General features: G+C 44.2%; 1 protein-coding gene across 1 annotated transcript in view; it reads left to right on the top strand.

The window, feature by feature from the left end:
• Window positions 1-15,927, top strand: part of arhgef10 (Rho guanine nucleotide exchange factor (GEF) 10) — a 35,550-nt gene that overhangs the window by 9,163 nt on the left and 10,460 nt on the right. Inside the window, exons 3-22 of the mRNA XM_068751657.1 lie at window positions 419-784; window positions 1,553-1,888; window positions 2,689-2,725; window positions 2,968-3,056; window positions 3,266-3,322; window positions 3,677-3,864; window positions 4,525-4,641; window positions 5,209-5,320; window positions 5,462-5,574; window positions 5,655-5,732; window positions 5,820-5,999; window positions 6,354-6,470; window positions 6,884-6,976; window positions 7,516-7,686; window positions 8,289-8,434; window positions 8,966-9,150; window positions 11,985-12,100; window positions 13,269-13,396; window positions 14,100-14,200; window positions 14,496-14,617. Coding sequence (XP_068607758.1) covers window positions 419-784; window positions 1,553-1,888; window positions 2,689-2,725; window positions 2,968-3,056; window positions 3,266-3,322; window positions 3,677-3,864; window positions 4,525-4,641; window positions 5,209-5,320; window positions 5,462-5,574; window positions 5,655-5,732; window positions 5,820-5,999; window positions 6,354-6,470; window positions 6,884-6,976; window positions 7,516-7,686; window positions 8,289-8,434; window positions 8,966-9,150; window positions 11,985-12,100; window positions 13,269-13,396; window positions 14,100-14,200; window positions 14,496-14,617 — 2,852 coding nt within the window. The remainder of the gene's footprint in view (window positions 1-418; window positions 785-1,552; window positions 1,889-2,688; window positions 2,726-2,967; window positions 3,057-3,265; window positions 3,323-3,676; window positions 3,865-4,524; window positions 4,642-5,208; window positions 5,321-5,461; window positions 5,575-5,654; window positions 5,733-5,819; window positions 6,000-6,353; window positions 6,471-6,883; window positions 6,977-7,515; window positions 7,687-8,288; window positions 8,435-8,965; window positions 9,151-11,984; window positions 12,101-13,268; window positions 13,397-14,099; window positions 14,201-14,495; window positions 14,618-15,927) is intronic.

Raw genomic sequence — 15,927 nt, forward strand, 5'->3', positions numbered from 1 at the left:
ATGTGAAAATCCTTTATGAAATAAATCCCATTCTTGCATTCTGAAATCCGGCCCATTACCTCATGACCGTTTCCATAGCAACTGGTGCAAAAAAAAAAGCATAAATATCTGCAATGCGTATTTATTGATTTCCATGATTGACTTTTGTGTCAGTTATATTATCTGCTGTTCAACCTTTGCCTGTTGTCGATGTGATGTCACACGGTGCAGATCTGTTCACACTGACGCATAGATGGACAGAAACGTTAGAAGTTAGAACAAGAATCAGAACCGGGTCACTTTAAACTGCAATGAAATCACATTCAATTAGTAACTAAACAGGGTGACAAATCTCTCTCATACACTATATATTATATTTTATCTGACATTCTTTATATCAGGGAGTAATCCATTACTCTCTCCTGAACTCTGTTTCTAGTGTTGGTGGACAGCGTCGCTTTTGCAGATGAAGATGAGGGGGAAGCCTTCGACTTTGATGACACTGACGACGACGTCCCCGAGGCTGACCGCCCACCTCCTGCGCCGCCATCTCCTCTGACCCCCAGCAGTAAGGATCAGCGCCATGGCGCGTTGGCGTCCAGCCACCCGGAGGGCCATCTCCACAACCCACAAGCCCTCGCCGCCGCATCCAGCACAACTCCATCATCAGCAGACGCGACAGTTGCCATAAGCAGATCCTCCAATACAAGCGGAGCGGAGACTTCTGGTGCTGAAGGGGCGGATGACAAAGAGACAGATTTACCTCCGCCTCCTGCCCCTGTTGTTGATGATGCTGGACAAACAGGTTTGCAGCCAGAAACCTTTGCCGTCTTCTTGGGGATTGAGATTTACTGAACACTATTTTAGGCTTTCCTTGGCTAAAGGCTCCTCTGCACATTTGTGTTTGCAAATTATGACAAATATTGCTTTGAATTCTGATAAGTTCTAACAGAAACCCCAAATTCTCTGAATTCCTCTCTTATGTCTGTGTACGTTATCTCTCATCCAGCCCCATCGACTCATGCAAAGTGGGGCAGTCGGCCCCTCTCATGACACCTTGTATCCGCCGGCTGCCTGGCGCTGGAGGGTGTCTGGGTTTTATCACTGAAAAACCGTGACAGCTGCAGCAGGCTGGGCTCTTTGAATGCAGGACCTGAAAGAATGCAAACGCATGCCTGATGTTTGGACGATCATGAGAAATGACTCCGTATCCTGAGCAGCTCAGAACCAAAAGTATCGTCATTCTGAAGCTCTTAAGCTAAAAAAAAACATATTCAAAAAGTTCATTAAAGCCTTTAAGTCCTCAGCGATTTTGTTGTTTGTGAGATCAAAGAAAATGAACGAATGAAATAAAAGATTTCTGAGAGAGGATTTCTGTGCAACATCTCTCACAAAATCCGTCTTTTTTTTTTATCTGTATGGGTTTTTTTTCTGTAGTTTTAAACTGAGTACATCAAAATCACCTTTATTAAGCTGATCATATATTTTGTAATGCATTACTGCAAGTATTGTGATTGCAATGAAACCTTTCCACAATTCTAATGACTGTGATGCTTCTATTTTCCCTCTGTAGGCGGCGAGGGCCAGGAAGCATCCACTGACGATCCTCCCCCTCCACAGGCCGTCCCCAAGACCCCCTCCCAGGGCAAAGTCAACCCGTACTCCGTGATAGACATCGCTCCCTTGCAGCCGGAGCAGCACCGCGGTCCCTCCACCTCTGCCTCCTCGGCAATGGAGCCCGAGGAACAGGAGGGAGAAGCCCGAGATGCCCCCGCCAGCCCCGTTGGCATTGCTTCCGGATACTCGGTCCCAGTGCCCTGTGGCTACGCAACCCCCTCTAGTGTTCCACTCATCACACCGGCTTACACCACGCCCGTCATCATTCGACACCTCTCCATGGATGAGGACGGTAAAGTTAGAGCCAGCGGAATTGGGAAATCACACAGATGTGATTGGTTCTTTGTCTTTCATTTTGCCCCCCCCATTTGGCTGGGATAGCCCCCAGCACTCTTGAAGAGTTCTCCTGATTACACTTAGATACAAGGCCCTGACACGTATCTGCGTTCTCAGCTGCTTCCGTCCCACATCCTTGCTGCTTTTCCTGAAGCCTTTCCACAAGGAAGTAGCGACTAAATTTAGCCCTCCCCAAAGATATGAGTTGGCTGTGAGGATTTTCCGGTTTCTCTCGCAGTAGTTGAGTCCAGCTCCATGATTCTGATCTGGCATGTGGAGTAGTAATTACACTGTTATCACCTTTACATTTGTTATACCAGCTTAAACTACTCGGATGTTTTTTTTCTTTTTCTAAAAGTTGATTCTTCCATAACCGTTTATCTAGCTATTTTTGATAATTATACGTTTAGCTAAAGTTGTTACCTTTGCTGCGGCATGTCTGTGGAAAATTCTCTAGTTTGGTTTACCAAGTGAAATGTGCAGAAGTACATTTCTAAGAAAATATGATGAATCTTCTGAAAAGAGTCGTCAGTGACCCCTGGTGGCAAATAAAGAAAGTCACAACAGTTTCTAAATCCTGGCGCCATCGTGCTGCTTCATTGCTAAACTGTTAATAATTGCGTCCTTATAAACAAAGATTTTCCAGGTATTTCATCATTTTCAGGCCTTCCGTGTTCTCAGATTCACTCTCCTGTGTTTGAATCATGGAAATGTGTTGGTTCCCTCGTGTAATCCTTTCTCTTTGTCCTCCATCAGTTACTGTAGTTGGGACTGGCAGCACATCTGTTGACAGGTATGTCACACAGCACAAGCAAATGTTCAACTTGTGTCATGACTCACAATATGTGTGTAAAACATCTTACAGTTAAGTTGCAATCAAAACGATTGCTGCCCTCGTTTTAGCCGTAATTGATGGATTATTACGACTATGATACAGATGCAAATTGTTTTTTCTATTTTCATTATACAACAACAAAAATATACAGTATATTTGTATTGTTATAATTTTTGTTTATTTGTCTTTGTTTCCTGAAGTGTTTTCAGTGAAGATTATCCACCTATCAGAGAGGAGGATGCTTTAGCTAAATGGGCATCCGATCCTGCAAACACAGCATGGATGGAAAGTAAGGAATAATCTCTCTCTACATTCAGTCCAGATGGGGGGTAGGGGGTGGGGGTTGGCGCCAAAGTGACTTCCCAGACACTTCATTCTGTGTTCTTTTGAGGAAGCGGGGATCCTTGTGTGTGATCTTCTATTAGACCACTCCCACATTACTTCCTGTTTATTACATGAGGTCAGAAGTAATCCATTGATTATTGCCGTGTGCTTCAGATCCAGATGAGGTGATTTATGATGACGTACCCAGAGACAATTCTGACTCCAATACAGGTTTGACAAATGTCTTATTTTCACATTGCATGAATTCAGTGTTTTAGTTCCGTCTGTAGTCTTGCGGCTCACTTTCACTTCTCTCGTCTTCTCTCTCTGTGCATTTTTAAAGTATTTTTTGTCTGAGTCCTGCTTAATGATGTTACTTCAAAGTAGTTTCTGTACTTTCTGTAGTTTGCAGTCCATTGCGGTAGATGTTCCGTTTACGTTAGACTTTTTGAAGCTCGTGATTTGAGTAAAATGGCAAATTAGAATTTGTTGCAATTGCAAAACTAAAATGCTCAATTAATGCAGTTCTGAATTCCTCTCAGTAAAAATTCCTTGGATTTATTGATTGGTTGCTCTTTCATATAGATCCAGATGAGATGATCTACGATGACGTTGAACGTGGCGAAGAGGGCGGCGGCCACAGCTCCCTGGACAACGGCTGGAGCTCGAGCGAATTTGAAAGCTACGATGAGGCCAGCGATGGGGAGGCTCGCTCTGAGAACGGCCTGCCCCACGCCTTCATGAGAGGAAACCCCTCCCAAAGGAAAATCCATGTGAGTATAATAATCAACCTCACGTTTATCCTTCAGCGTTATAGCCAATTAACTCCTCCGTCAGTACCTTGTCTGTAGGTGGGTGGAGCCAACAGCGGATGAAGAATGTATTAAATTCATTAGTAATTGTTGAATCTAGCGAGATGACTTGTTTTCCATTCTACCCTCCTTTTATCCACATATTTGATGCCAGTGGTCATGAACTTGTTTAAGGGTAAAATAAATCCTTTTATTTCAGCATATATATATATATATTTGAGGTTTGGAGTTAACTTCCCTTCTGAGTGGATGGAGCCACCCTCAGTTCTTGCTATACTGTTGTTATTTTTGTTCAAATTTATAATAGTTCAGAATAAATCAGACAAGAGACATCAAAAGTAAAACTGTTATTGTGGTTTGAGTTATTGTCAGAATGTATGAAGTTTCCATTATGTCTGTGCATTTGTCAATATTGTGTTTTGCAACAGTGTGTTTAAAAAAAAAAAAAAAGATGAAAAGTCCTTCCTCCCTCAACGCACGGTTCAACAGGGTTACATAAAAAGGAAGTTCTTTTTGGGCGAGGAGGTTTCGGGCTGGTGATCAAGACTGAATGACCTTGCTCTGGCTCTGACATTCATTCCCAAAAACATAACCAATAATGATTGCTCTGCTTTTGTTTAGCTCTCTCAAGATCTGTCACGCTTGAAAGAACACTATGAGAAAAAGATGAAAGATCTAATGGCAAATACAGTGGGAACGGTAGAGCTGCAGCAGCTAAAACAGAAACACGAGCATAAGGTAAACTACCTGAGCTGTGCTCGACAAAGTAGTCCCGACCCCCAACTCCGAGTCTGCCCAAACACCCTACGAGCCTCTCGCCGACTCGGCACCCTGATCCGGCTGCGATGCGAATGACTTGGTGGTGGTGGTGGCACTGGTGTTGGGTTTGCATCTAGTCTCTATGTCTCATTCGATGGTAAATTCGATGGTAAACTGAGACACCAGCGGTTGGTACTTTTATTATGATGATAGCAAAAATTGAAGATGCTTTCAAATTAACTTTTAAAAAAAAGCTTAAGAGTTAACAAAATATTTACGGCATTTATTGATGATCTTGTAATGCTAGTGTGAACAATTATTTTAAACTGGTGTCCCGGTTACTGTTTCATCCTCTGGTCATCTTGGGTTCCCCTTTGTTATTTATGTTTACCTTCATCCCTCCCTCCTCTAAAACCCCTTTTCCTGCTTAGCTTAGTCTTCTTAACCATAGGTTTAGATGGAAATCTAAGCTTCATCTTCATCACCTGTGAAAACAAGCGCAAATGCCTTTAGAGTTAATTGTGCATTTGTTTTTTTTTATCAAAGATGCAAAAACTGGTAAAGGCAGCGAAGGAAGGTACCAAAGATGGCCTTGAGAAAACGAAAGCTGCAGTGAAGAAGGGACGCTGTTTCATCAAGACCAAGTCGTTCCTCAACGGTGCGGCTCGCCCTTCACTTCTTTCTTGTGTTTCTACTAAACCAGTGTTGCAGCATTTTGTCCCTTCGCCTTGACAATAGGTTTATCATTTATCATTTTTTATCCACGTGGCTTTACGGTCAATTTTATTTCTGTTTAAAGAGAGGAAGTCAACTTGCTATGAGGATGAGGAGTCTGAACTCTTCATCGAGGTAGACTGTTTCAACGTTGAGCCAGTGCTGTGTCCAGAACCTGAGGGTCTTTCACAGCAGCAGGTAGTAGAAACTTTGTCCTTCAAATGTAGGAATTTGTTGTTTTAAAAAAATGTGCCAAGTTTTGTTATTATCTTCTACAGCTGGTGAGAAGATGCATATTGGGATCAATATTGGAGAGTGAGAAGAACTACCTTGATGCACTGAAGAGGATATTAGAGGTTTGCACGTGTAGCGGCACTAATTTCTAACACTCTGAAGTGCTTTTTAATCACAGTGCACAATCTCTTCTTCTTCTTCTTCTGCAGCAATACGAGAAGCCCTTGTCCCAGATTGAACCAAGGCTGCTGAGCGACAGGAAACTGAAGATGACCTTCTATCGTGTGCGTGAGATCCTGCAATGCCACTTCCTGTTCCAGATCGCCCTGGCGAGCCGTGTGGCCGAGTGGGACAGCCTGGACATGATTGGGGATGTCTTTGTGGCATCGGTAAGCTCAGATACAGAAAGCTGCAGTCTGTCCTTTTCTAGTATTTACCCCACACTCCTCCTAATTTTATCTGCCTGGCAACTGGGCAAAGCAAAAAAACACCCTCTCCTCCAGTCTTCATCCCCATTTCCTTGTTTCTGTCTAAAGACTGACCCCTAGCACGACGTCAGAGGAGCAGTGAGACACATTTGTGGTCGCCACGCTGCCTAGTCTCACCTCTCAATCCTCATCCTGCGATAAAACCGCAAGATTTAAACACTAACGGGACAATGTCATCGGCTGATTCCAAATCATGGCATGCACTATGTTCTTGCCAGTTGGAAAGTGTGTTAAAGTGCCTTTGTTTCTCAACAGTTTTCTAAATCCATGGTGCTTGATGCCTACAGCGAGTATGTGAACAACTTCAGCACCTCAATGGCTGTAGTGAGGAAAACGTGCGCCTCCAAACCTGGCTTTCTGGACTTCCTCAAGGTTTGAGAGACACAGTATCACAGTTAACCAAATGTTAAACTAACACTGGAATTGCAGTGCAGTATGTAAGCAGGGTCAGGGATATGGTTCTTGCATATAATGATGTATCTGCATGCTAGTTTGTTTATTTTTGTTCTCGAGTGTTCAGTAAAAATATTGCTGTGCATTCATCTAGTCCATTCCTTCATTCATCTTGTTGACAGCAAAAATGTCTAAACCCATCCAGTACAGGATGTGCTGAATCAGTTGCTATTGAAGTGCTAAATGACCCAAATTATGCAAAATGTTTATTTACATGTCACAGCTCTGCTCTGCTAGTCGAGTCCTGCTCATCAGACTGGTCTGACTGGTTCCTGACTGGTTCCTGACTGGTTCCTGACTGCGCTGCAGTAACTTTTCTCTCACACACACAGCATCGCCAGGAATCCAGCTGTGACCGAATCACTTTGTACGGCCTGATGATGAAACCTATTCAGCGGTTCCCACAGTTCATTCTGCTTCTGCAGGTATAACCAGATCATGTTTTTACTCCCCTACCAGACAAGTGCAGTCTGTGCATTCACCAGCAGAGGGACCTCCACACAAGCAAATTAATTTGCTTTGGGTTTTTTTTAACGACGACTGAAAGGGGGTGGGGGGGGATGAGGGAAATGCTTTCTGCAGATCTCTTTTAATCCTGCCCTGGAATATTTACTTTTCCCGTGTCTCCCTGCAGAAAGCTTTAGATAACATGTGGGACACTGGGTTGATTGTTTTTAAGTCGATTGCCTCAATAACAGTAGTTTAATGGCTATAAATACCAATCAAAAAAGTTTAAGTTATCATAATGCCTGGACTTAAGATCTGCATAATTTATTTTATTAAATATTGGTCAAGTTTGTGACAAAGAAAGCGGAGGCAGCGCGCTACATGGCTTCAAATGGAGCAGATTCACACAGATGCAGGTTTTTAATCCATTAATGAAACCACCGGTAGTTAAAAGTCCTTTTGAGATTGGCTCTGTGTGGTTAATCAATGGCTGACCCTGTAATGTGTGACTTATTAGGACATGCTGAAAAACACACCGGTCGGTCATGCAGACCGGCTGCCCTTGCAAATGGCTCTCACCGAACTGGAGACACTGGCCGAGAAGCTCAATGAGAGGAAGAGGGAAGCCGATCAGCGCTGCGAGATCCGCCACATTGCAAAGGCTATGAACGAACGCTACCTCAACAAGGTCTGCGATGAGCCTTTTTTTTTTTTTTTTGAGGAAGTGTTTAAAGTATAGAAGTATTTGCTCAGTCGGTGTGTAAATATTTGGCAGATGTTTGATTCTGGAGCGTTATGCAGTGGCATTCTCTCCCAGCGTTAGGTGGCTGCTGGCATTTTTGCTTCACATTTTCTCTGGCAAGCATATTCTTAGCACTTGTGCACAAACACCAGCTCCCCCCCCCCCCCCCCATGTCTAATTATTTGTCTTTCTGCAGCCACCCACTCTGTGCATCCGTTTAGAAATGTATATATGACTCCCGACACAGGCTGGAGGACTTCTCCTCCTAAAAGTCTATAAATCCACAGGGTCACTGTCGATAGTTGTATATTCTATGGCGCTACCCAAAGGTGGGTATTTCCCCACTCGAGAGTTGCAGAAAGCACGGAGAAGGAACTGCATGATATATGAGAAAAGTGCCTGACCAGATGTAATTATGAGATTTAGAAACGCTCCAGTATTTATTTCTTGTACAAAGTAATTTAAGCCTTGAGGTACATACAAGTGCTTTTGGTATCTGTACGGGTTGAATGCCATCTGTTAGGTGACACTGCGTCCTCCTCCCATAGCTTCTGACTAATGGCAGCCGCTACCTGATTCGCTCAGATGATATGGTGGAGACTGTCTACAATGAGCGTGGTGAAATCGTCAAAACTAAAGAGCGCCGCCTCTTCCTGCTCAACGATGTTCTCATGTGTGCCACGCCCAATGTCCGGTAAGACGCCGCGAAACAGACCTGTTCCTACTCTTGGTTGCGATAACCTGTGATCTCCCATCCTCTTATGTTGTTGTGTTTGTGGGTTTTCTTTTTAGAGTTCACTTTGCCTACTGGGAGGGAATGCTAAATGCAAAAATGATTTTCTGCCAGTAAACATCTGTCTTAAAGTGAACGAGGAGAGTAGAGAAAGCCGGATGCTACTGGTGAACTTGGGGGGTTACACTTAACCACGTGGATTTTGGCCCACAGGATGGAGCTTATTTGGCCAAAAGGGATGGGAAAGCCCCCATTTTGCTTCTTCAATCCTATACTTATAACGGTTTTGCCATCACTCCGCCTCTTGGAAACACATGTTGACTGACTGGTTTTCTAGATGAGTGACTTTTACCAACACGGCCTCTTATTTTCTCACAGTCGTGTTCTTCCTCGCTCAGTGCAGAGCATACATCTTACGCCACATGGGGCGCGTTCAAATAAACCAACAGAGCTCTACGTTGTGCTTTACTCTTCCTGTCTTTGCTTGTTCAGATGTCAGGACAGCGGTGGGAGTGGCAGTGGCAATGCGCTGCTCGACCAGAAGTTCCTCCTGAAGTGGAGCGTGCCTTTAAGCTTCGTGGAGGCGGTAGAGTTTGGCTCCAGCGAGGACATGGCCGATAACAGCCACTACCCGACACCTCATTCTGGGGAGAAGGTGGTCATCAATGCTAAACCAAGTATGAACCACGGTGACACAAATGATTTTGCAGTCTGTGTACAAATCTTTCTATGACGCTGTTGTTTTCTTGATGAACTGCATTCCAAAAGGTTGCACAAGTTAATTTAGCGAGGTTGTAAAAGCGTGCCAAACAGCTGGGACCAAGAGGGTTTCACACTACAGCACGGAGATTGCTTTCTTTCTTTTTCTCCTTTTTCCAAATCCTCTGGTCCTCTGGCTGCCGAGTTCAGTGATTTCAGTCTTTCCATTGAGTTACAGTCAGCTGCTAAACCCCCGAGAGGTTGTGCCTTAATGCTCAGAGCAGCGCAGTTTACCATCTAGTATTCCGTTTTGTGCTTACGTGCTTTTTTTTTGCAATATAAAAGCTCACTTTTTCCCAACGGCTGTCTTTCTATTCAAGCAGAGGTCAAATTCTCACTATTGTCATTGGAAGCAGGCTGGAACCACAAGCCCTGAGATATACTCTACCCTTGAACTATTGTCTGGAATCTCGCGTTCGCTCACTCTCAATCTCTCCCTGTAATCTGACGTCTGTAACACAAATACGTAATCCTTCTTTGCACGTTCTCATGTGTTTTTTGCTCGTGTCCATCTTTTCTACCATTTCTGATGATTGTTCACATTTAACAATTCGAAATTACTTTTAAGCGGGACAGCGCTCGTGTACTTGTGATTCCCTTCTGCAGCGTGAGATTGTGTTACAGATGGCAGCATGAGAAGTAGAACATTCTCTGTAACCCCTGCTGTGTGCACTGAAAATATCAAAGGGTGGCTTTGCCTTTTATATCCTTTAGTCCTTTACCTTCACATGACAAATTTGGTGCCGACCCCATTGCATAGCTTGTTACCCCCTGATTTTTTTAGATAAGCGTAGCTAACAGATGGTGCAGACAGACCTGAGTGACATCTGCTCTGGCTGTAGGACTGTCCTTGGGAGGCAGCTTCACCTTAACCATGAGCGCATAATGCAAGGTCGTGTTCACTCTACGTATACGATACCGAGTGCTCGGGAAGGTAGGAGTTAATTTTCACCTCTGATTTCACTTTGGTGCTTTAAGAGGTGTAGAGAACCGTAAAGTCTCTTGACTGAATTTTAGTCCGGCAAGAATTACTGACATTTGTTCATTAAGTTTGCTCTGATTTATTCATCCTCTAACCAGCGTCACCTCTGTGTGTGTGTGTGTGTGTGTGTGTGTCCATGAACGGTTAACGAAAGGAAACAACTGTTTCTTAGCCCGCTGTCTTCAGCCAAAAACACTCGGGTGACCAGCCTGCCAATGAAAAGACTCTCCAGCTGTATGATGTCACCGTTTTACGTTTGCCTCTGCTGAGTTCACCTCCTCTCCACGCAGCACAGCAATAAGAGCGCCATGCAGAGTGGTCATTTTAAGCTAAGCCGCTGCTTCTTGCTCTCAGTGTGTAACTAGTAGATTGTTTGTTTTTTAGGAAGTGTGTAATTGCTGGGATGACTGGTTTGATTTCTTCCTGGCCTGTTTTGTTTAAAAAAAACAAAAAAAAACTTTGTGGTATTTTGGCACGCTCACAAAGAGCCATTCACTAAGTTGTTACACAGTGCCTGCTTGCTCTGTGTCTCTACCTTGCATCCTATTATCCGTTCTACAAATTCAGCTGATGCACCTGAAAGCTATTGAACTCCTGATCCACAGATGCACATTTATATACGTGCATTCATCAGAGGACAAAAGTGGCAATATGTTCCCAGCCATGTTGCAGACCACACACAGATCACATGGCATCCGATGAACAGACAGTAATTTATGTTCTGCATGCTTGCTTGATGCGCTGTGATTAACTGGAGACTCATTCGGGGTGTCAGCTGGGATGGGCCGCAGCCCTAAACAGGATAAGCATTTACAGAAGACAGATTGTTGGGCGCTTGGTTCATTTTAAGCCAAATAAAATGCAGGAATATTTTAAGGCAGACACTTCGGTTATACTTTTATTGTTAAGCAGCGATGACCTTAAATGTGTGTATGCTGCATTACATAAATGAATGTTTGCAGTTGCCCTGGCTCTCAGCATGACGACCCCCCCCACACACACACACACACAAAGAGTCAAAGACGAAATGTTTATTCAGCATTTCTGCCCTAACCTCAATGCAGCGCTTGTGCGTCAGCCTTTATCGAGACAGAGGAGCCGTGAAAGCTGAATAACTCCACTGGAGGAGGCAGACAGGTCGACACACAGCACTGATGTTGCACTTGTTAATGTTTGAAACAGATAAATGTAACCTACAGATGTGTAGGGAAGCCAACTGACCATGAAATCCAAAACCAAGAAACATGACTGGCGCTCAGGTTGGGATGACAAAGCACTGCCGAGTCTGCTGCAAGCCTGTGTACAAACCCAGAGGGCGACACGAGACCACCTACCAACTTGAATTTTGGTGATGCAGATGCAGGCATAAAGTGTCCCCCAAGTCGGAGACCCTCAGGAGAGGGCTGACCGGGGTTTCCATGGAGATGGAGCTCCAGACAGACTGAGACTATCCCAACAGAAGACAAAGAGAGGGAGTGAAAGGGGCAGTGTGTGTGTGTGTGTGTGCAGAGCTGTCACTCCTCCCTGTGAAACACTGATGAACTTTTATTGATGTTTGTCTGTCGGTCCGACTTTGACGACCTCTCATCCGACTGGCTTTATTCATCGCTCTGTTCGTATCCAGCTTGACTGCGTCCTTTTATCTGTAAAGAATCTCAGCATATAATTTTTTTGGACCCTGCATAGCTTCACGCCAGTAAACGTTATTTTTATTCTGCTATAAACTTTGCTGTTTGTTCTAATGCTTGGCCTTTGTGTATCTCTGCGTAGACAAACTTTACATGGGCCCGGGTCAGTTGTACCAAGATCTTCAAAACCTCATCCATGACCTTAGCCTGGTGAACCAGATCTCCAGCATGATCTGCAGCCTTAAAGGCAACTACCAGGTACTGAGTAGCTGCACTGAGTCCCTGAGCTCAAGTTGCATCGCTTAAACTACTTTTATCAGGCATTCCTTGTCTTCAGTGATTGATTAGGAAAATTGATTGAAATGCATGTGGGAAAAGTATTCATATTTAATCCAGATAAGCATCAGTTCATAATGCTTCATATGGAATTAATAATAAAAATAAATAAATCAAGTCAGAACTTTGTTATCACAAATGCAAACACGAGTTCTAAATCCATCTTTTGCCAAGTTATTTTGGCTTATCTGTGGATCTTTGAATTATGATACAAGCTAATAATATTCTTGGAAGCTTGGAAAAAGGTTGACGTGGATAAATGTTCCCTCAGCGTACCTCAGAACCCATTTATCACATTTCCCCTCAAAGGTCCACCAGAACCGGGCCGTCAGGAGACGCACAGTGTTGAAGCCGGGGAATGTGCCAGGGTTAGAAATTTGTCTCCTGGAAACTATGAGTCTCTTAATTCATGACTAGCACCACTTAAGCCTACCGTATTATATGGCACGCACACGCACACACATACGCACGGACCGGTCATGCCTGGTAGCATGTGTTCCAGGCTGTTTGTGCAGGGCAGGTAGGTCTGTCACACGTGTCCCTGACATCAAGGATGGGATGGAGAGACTAAGGGGAAAGGAAGAGGCAAGAGAAAAATGCATGCCGTACACAGCCAAGCGGTTTCCTTGAAGCCGCAGTCGTTAAGACCGAGACCGGCGGAGACAGATCTTGAAAGTTCGATTGAGTACAGCCTCCCTCCCTCTCCATCCAGGCTGGGTGTTGACACGCCTCCGGACTGTTAAAAGCATGAGGCGGGTCACTAGGAGACGGATTTTCTCATGTACTACCGGGACATAATGACCTGCAGCTTTAAGACCAAATAGTAGACCGCATCATTAATGTCTCTTAAAGGCCAAATTATTATGCTGAATTTCATCTTTTGTGGCATCGTCAGTGTCATTCAGTGTAAACGACATTATTACCATAACTGCAACATATTTATGGTGATTGTGCCGAGTAAATGGGGGTTATTGCAGTTTAAATGTCCTGAAGTACTTTTACTTCTGTTCCTCTATCTTCTCGTGTTTAAAATATAATTTTCTCTCCTTCTCATTTGCTCTTCCTCTCTCTCTAATATTCATGTTTGCAGAATGTTAACCCCACAGTGGCCCAGGACTGGGTGTCTGGCCTCCAGAGGCTGATCCTGAAGAAAGAGGAGGAGATCAGGGCTGCCGACCGGTGTCGGATCCAACTCCAGCTGCCTGGCAAACAAGACAAGTTTGTGTTTTGCAGACAAGCACACCCCTCTTTAGCTAGCCGATCAAGCACTGTAGCAGCTTTCAGTCCTCCCCCCCCCACCCCCTTTGCATGTTTATCCTAGGGTTGTCTTTATCCCCTTTTACCCTCCTTTTTGCATCCCGCCCCAGCGCTTGTATGCTTATAGCGTTACAGAAAAATATTTCCGACACATTTGGAGATTTGGTTGAAGAAGCTTCTTTGCCAGCTCTGAAACGATGCATCAATTTCAGGGGAGGAAATGCGCTTGATGTTTGTGACCAAAGGCTGCTCGGCACTGCAGCTGTTTCACACATTGACACTAATCTAGTCTGCACATGGCTCTCAGAGGGTGCATCTTCTTTGGGCTCTTTCACTGCACGCGTCTATCGTCCCTTGTCCCTTGCTGGTGAGATAATCCACGGGCATGTTTGGGAAACACAGCTGTGCCTCTCTCATTCCTTCCTCTATACCACACAGAAGACGGCAGGAACGATGCCTTCCAGACAACACACAGTGAAAACACACTCGTCTACTGAGCTGTTGGTAGAGGCCAGTTTTGGTGTTGTTTTTAATTGACATAAATCGTAAACACTGTTAATTCTATGTATTGTTGCAGTTTTACAGAGGAAATATCTTTCCAATGAGGACATAATGGTTTTAAAGGCAGGCATTTCCTCCTCACTGTCTTCCTGTCCATTTGCAGGTCTGGTAAACCCACTTACTTCAGTGCAGTATTCAATACCCTCAGCCCAGCCATCAAACAGTCATGGATCAGTAACCTCCAGATGGCAAAGCTGGCTCTAGGTACTGTCTGTTCACTCCCACTGCCTCACTGCACATTTGGTTTTTATTTGATCTGCAGTTATACAACACGACTGCTTAATTTATTTATGATTTATTAACCCTCAATCCATTGTCTGGTGATTACCCAGAAACGTTATGGCCAGAAGCCAATTAAATCAAAGCTAAAATATGTTTTAAAACCTTAACATTTTAATTGCTTTTTTTTATTTTTTATGAAGTCATAACTTGCAGTTTATTAAATCGGTGTGTAACAACGTTATTAAATCAGGCGCTCCTTGTTTGTGCTGTACTTCAGTGGAGGACAACCTGCAGGGCTGGTTCTTTGCAGAAGAGGATGGGAATCAGATCAAAAAGCAGAAGCATCCTCTCTTGCTTCGACAGATGCCTGTCGTCATGTCCAAACTGCAAGAATTCAAAGTAGGACGCTTTCCTCAGAGTTTCAAATGGGAGCAGTGCTTGGGTTCCATGGGCGTTAGTTTAGTTAGAGCATGGCGTTAGTAATTTGGGAGGATGTGGAGTTGATCTCTGTGTGGATGAACTGCTTTATGTCTTTGTCTGCTGCCTGTTTACAATGTGGTGTCCTTAAATTATGTGTGTGTCTGTATTTCTCACCATAATATCAGTACTAAATTAGTCTCATCTGTTTCCAGTAGAACTGTCATGTTTAACAGGTCTTGTGCTGCACAAATTGCCTCTTTGTGATTACACAGTACTTTGGGAAAGCCTGGGTGGGATTATCAAAGCTGAACACTCCCTTCGTGTGACCACTTAACAAGATTGGCAGACTTAAGTCAGACAGTAAAAGTAAAATGGACGTTGAAGTCGGGAGCAGCTGTCAGGAGCCACGGCAGGTGAGAACCCAAATGCACGGCAGGAGAAGGGACAACCAGAAACCGAGCTTTATTCATCAAAAGGTCAGTCCAATCCTGCAGACAAATTGGGATAAAGGCAGGCCAAACGATAGTTCCAATAATCAGGCACAAGCCGGGTAATCAGGATGATCAGGCAGGCAAGTAGGCAGAGTCCAAGAATCAAGCAGGGTCAAAACACAGGACGTCAATCTGGAAAGTAGGAATCATCACTAAACTATCTGGCAGCGAGGTGTGGCACGGACAGAGTGGGAGGCTGATGGGAGACGAGCTGCAGGTGATGAACGGAGCACGGGTGACTGGAATGAACCGATTGCAGGGGGAGAATCTGAAAAGACAGCAGAGGTTAGTGCACGGAAAAGTACAGATCCTCCTCACACTGATAAATACAGGCTCAGGAACACAGGTCAAAGTTTGAGTGTTTGTGCCTGTTGTCTTGTCCAAATTCTGTAACGGTTGCAGGTTTGAAGCCTGTACACTGTCAGCAGGCTGCTTTGATGACAGAATAATACAGAAGTATAAAATGCAGACTTTCACGCAAACGGCCGCATGAAGAATGAATTTTGCTTCTGTGTTTGTTTTGGTGGAAGGTTCTCACATGACGCTGATCAGATGACACCGTGAGCGATGGTTGCCAAACTAAACAAGTAGTAGTTACAAGGACAGGAAAGACTTCGTTCTTAGTTGTTGCTATCTCAGGTCGTTGCATTTTAGAAGGTTAGAGGTCTTTATTGTTTTAGCTTCACGCTTGTTAAAAACAAGTGGCACAAGAAACACTTATTTATTATCCCGTGAGGCTCCACATGATGACTCGGTGCACGCGCTACTCTGACCTGTTATTGCTGTCCTGCGTTTTTT

Source organism: Brachionichthys hirsutus, chromosome 18, assembly GCF_040956055.1.
Source record: "Brachionichthys hirsutus isolate HB-005 chromosome 18, CSIRO-AGI_Bhir_v1, whole genome shotgun sequence".
Lineage (NCBI taxonomy): Eukaryota > Metazoa > Chordata > Actinopteri > Lophiiformes > Brachionichthyidae > Brachionichthys > Brachionichthys hirsutus.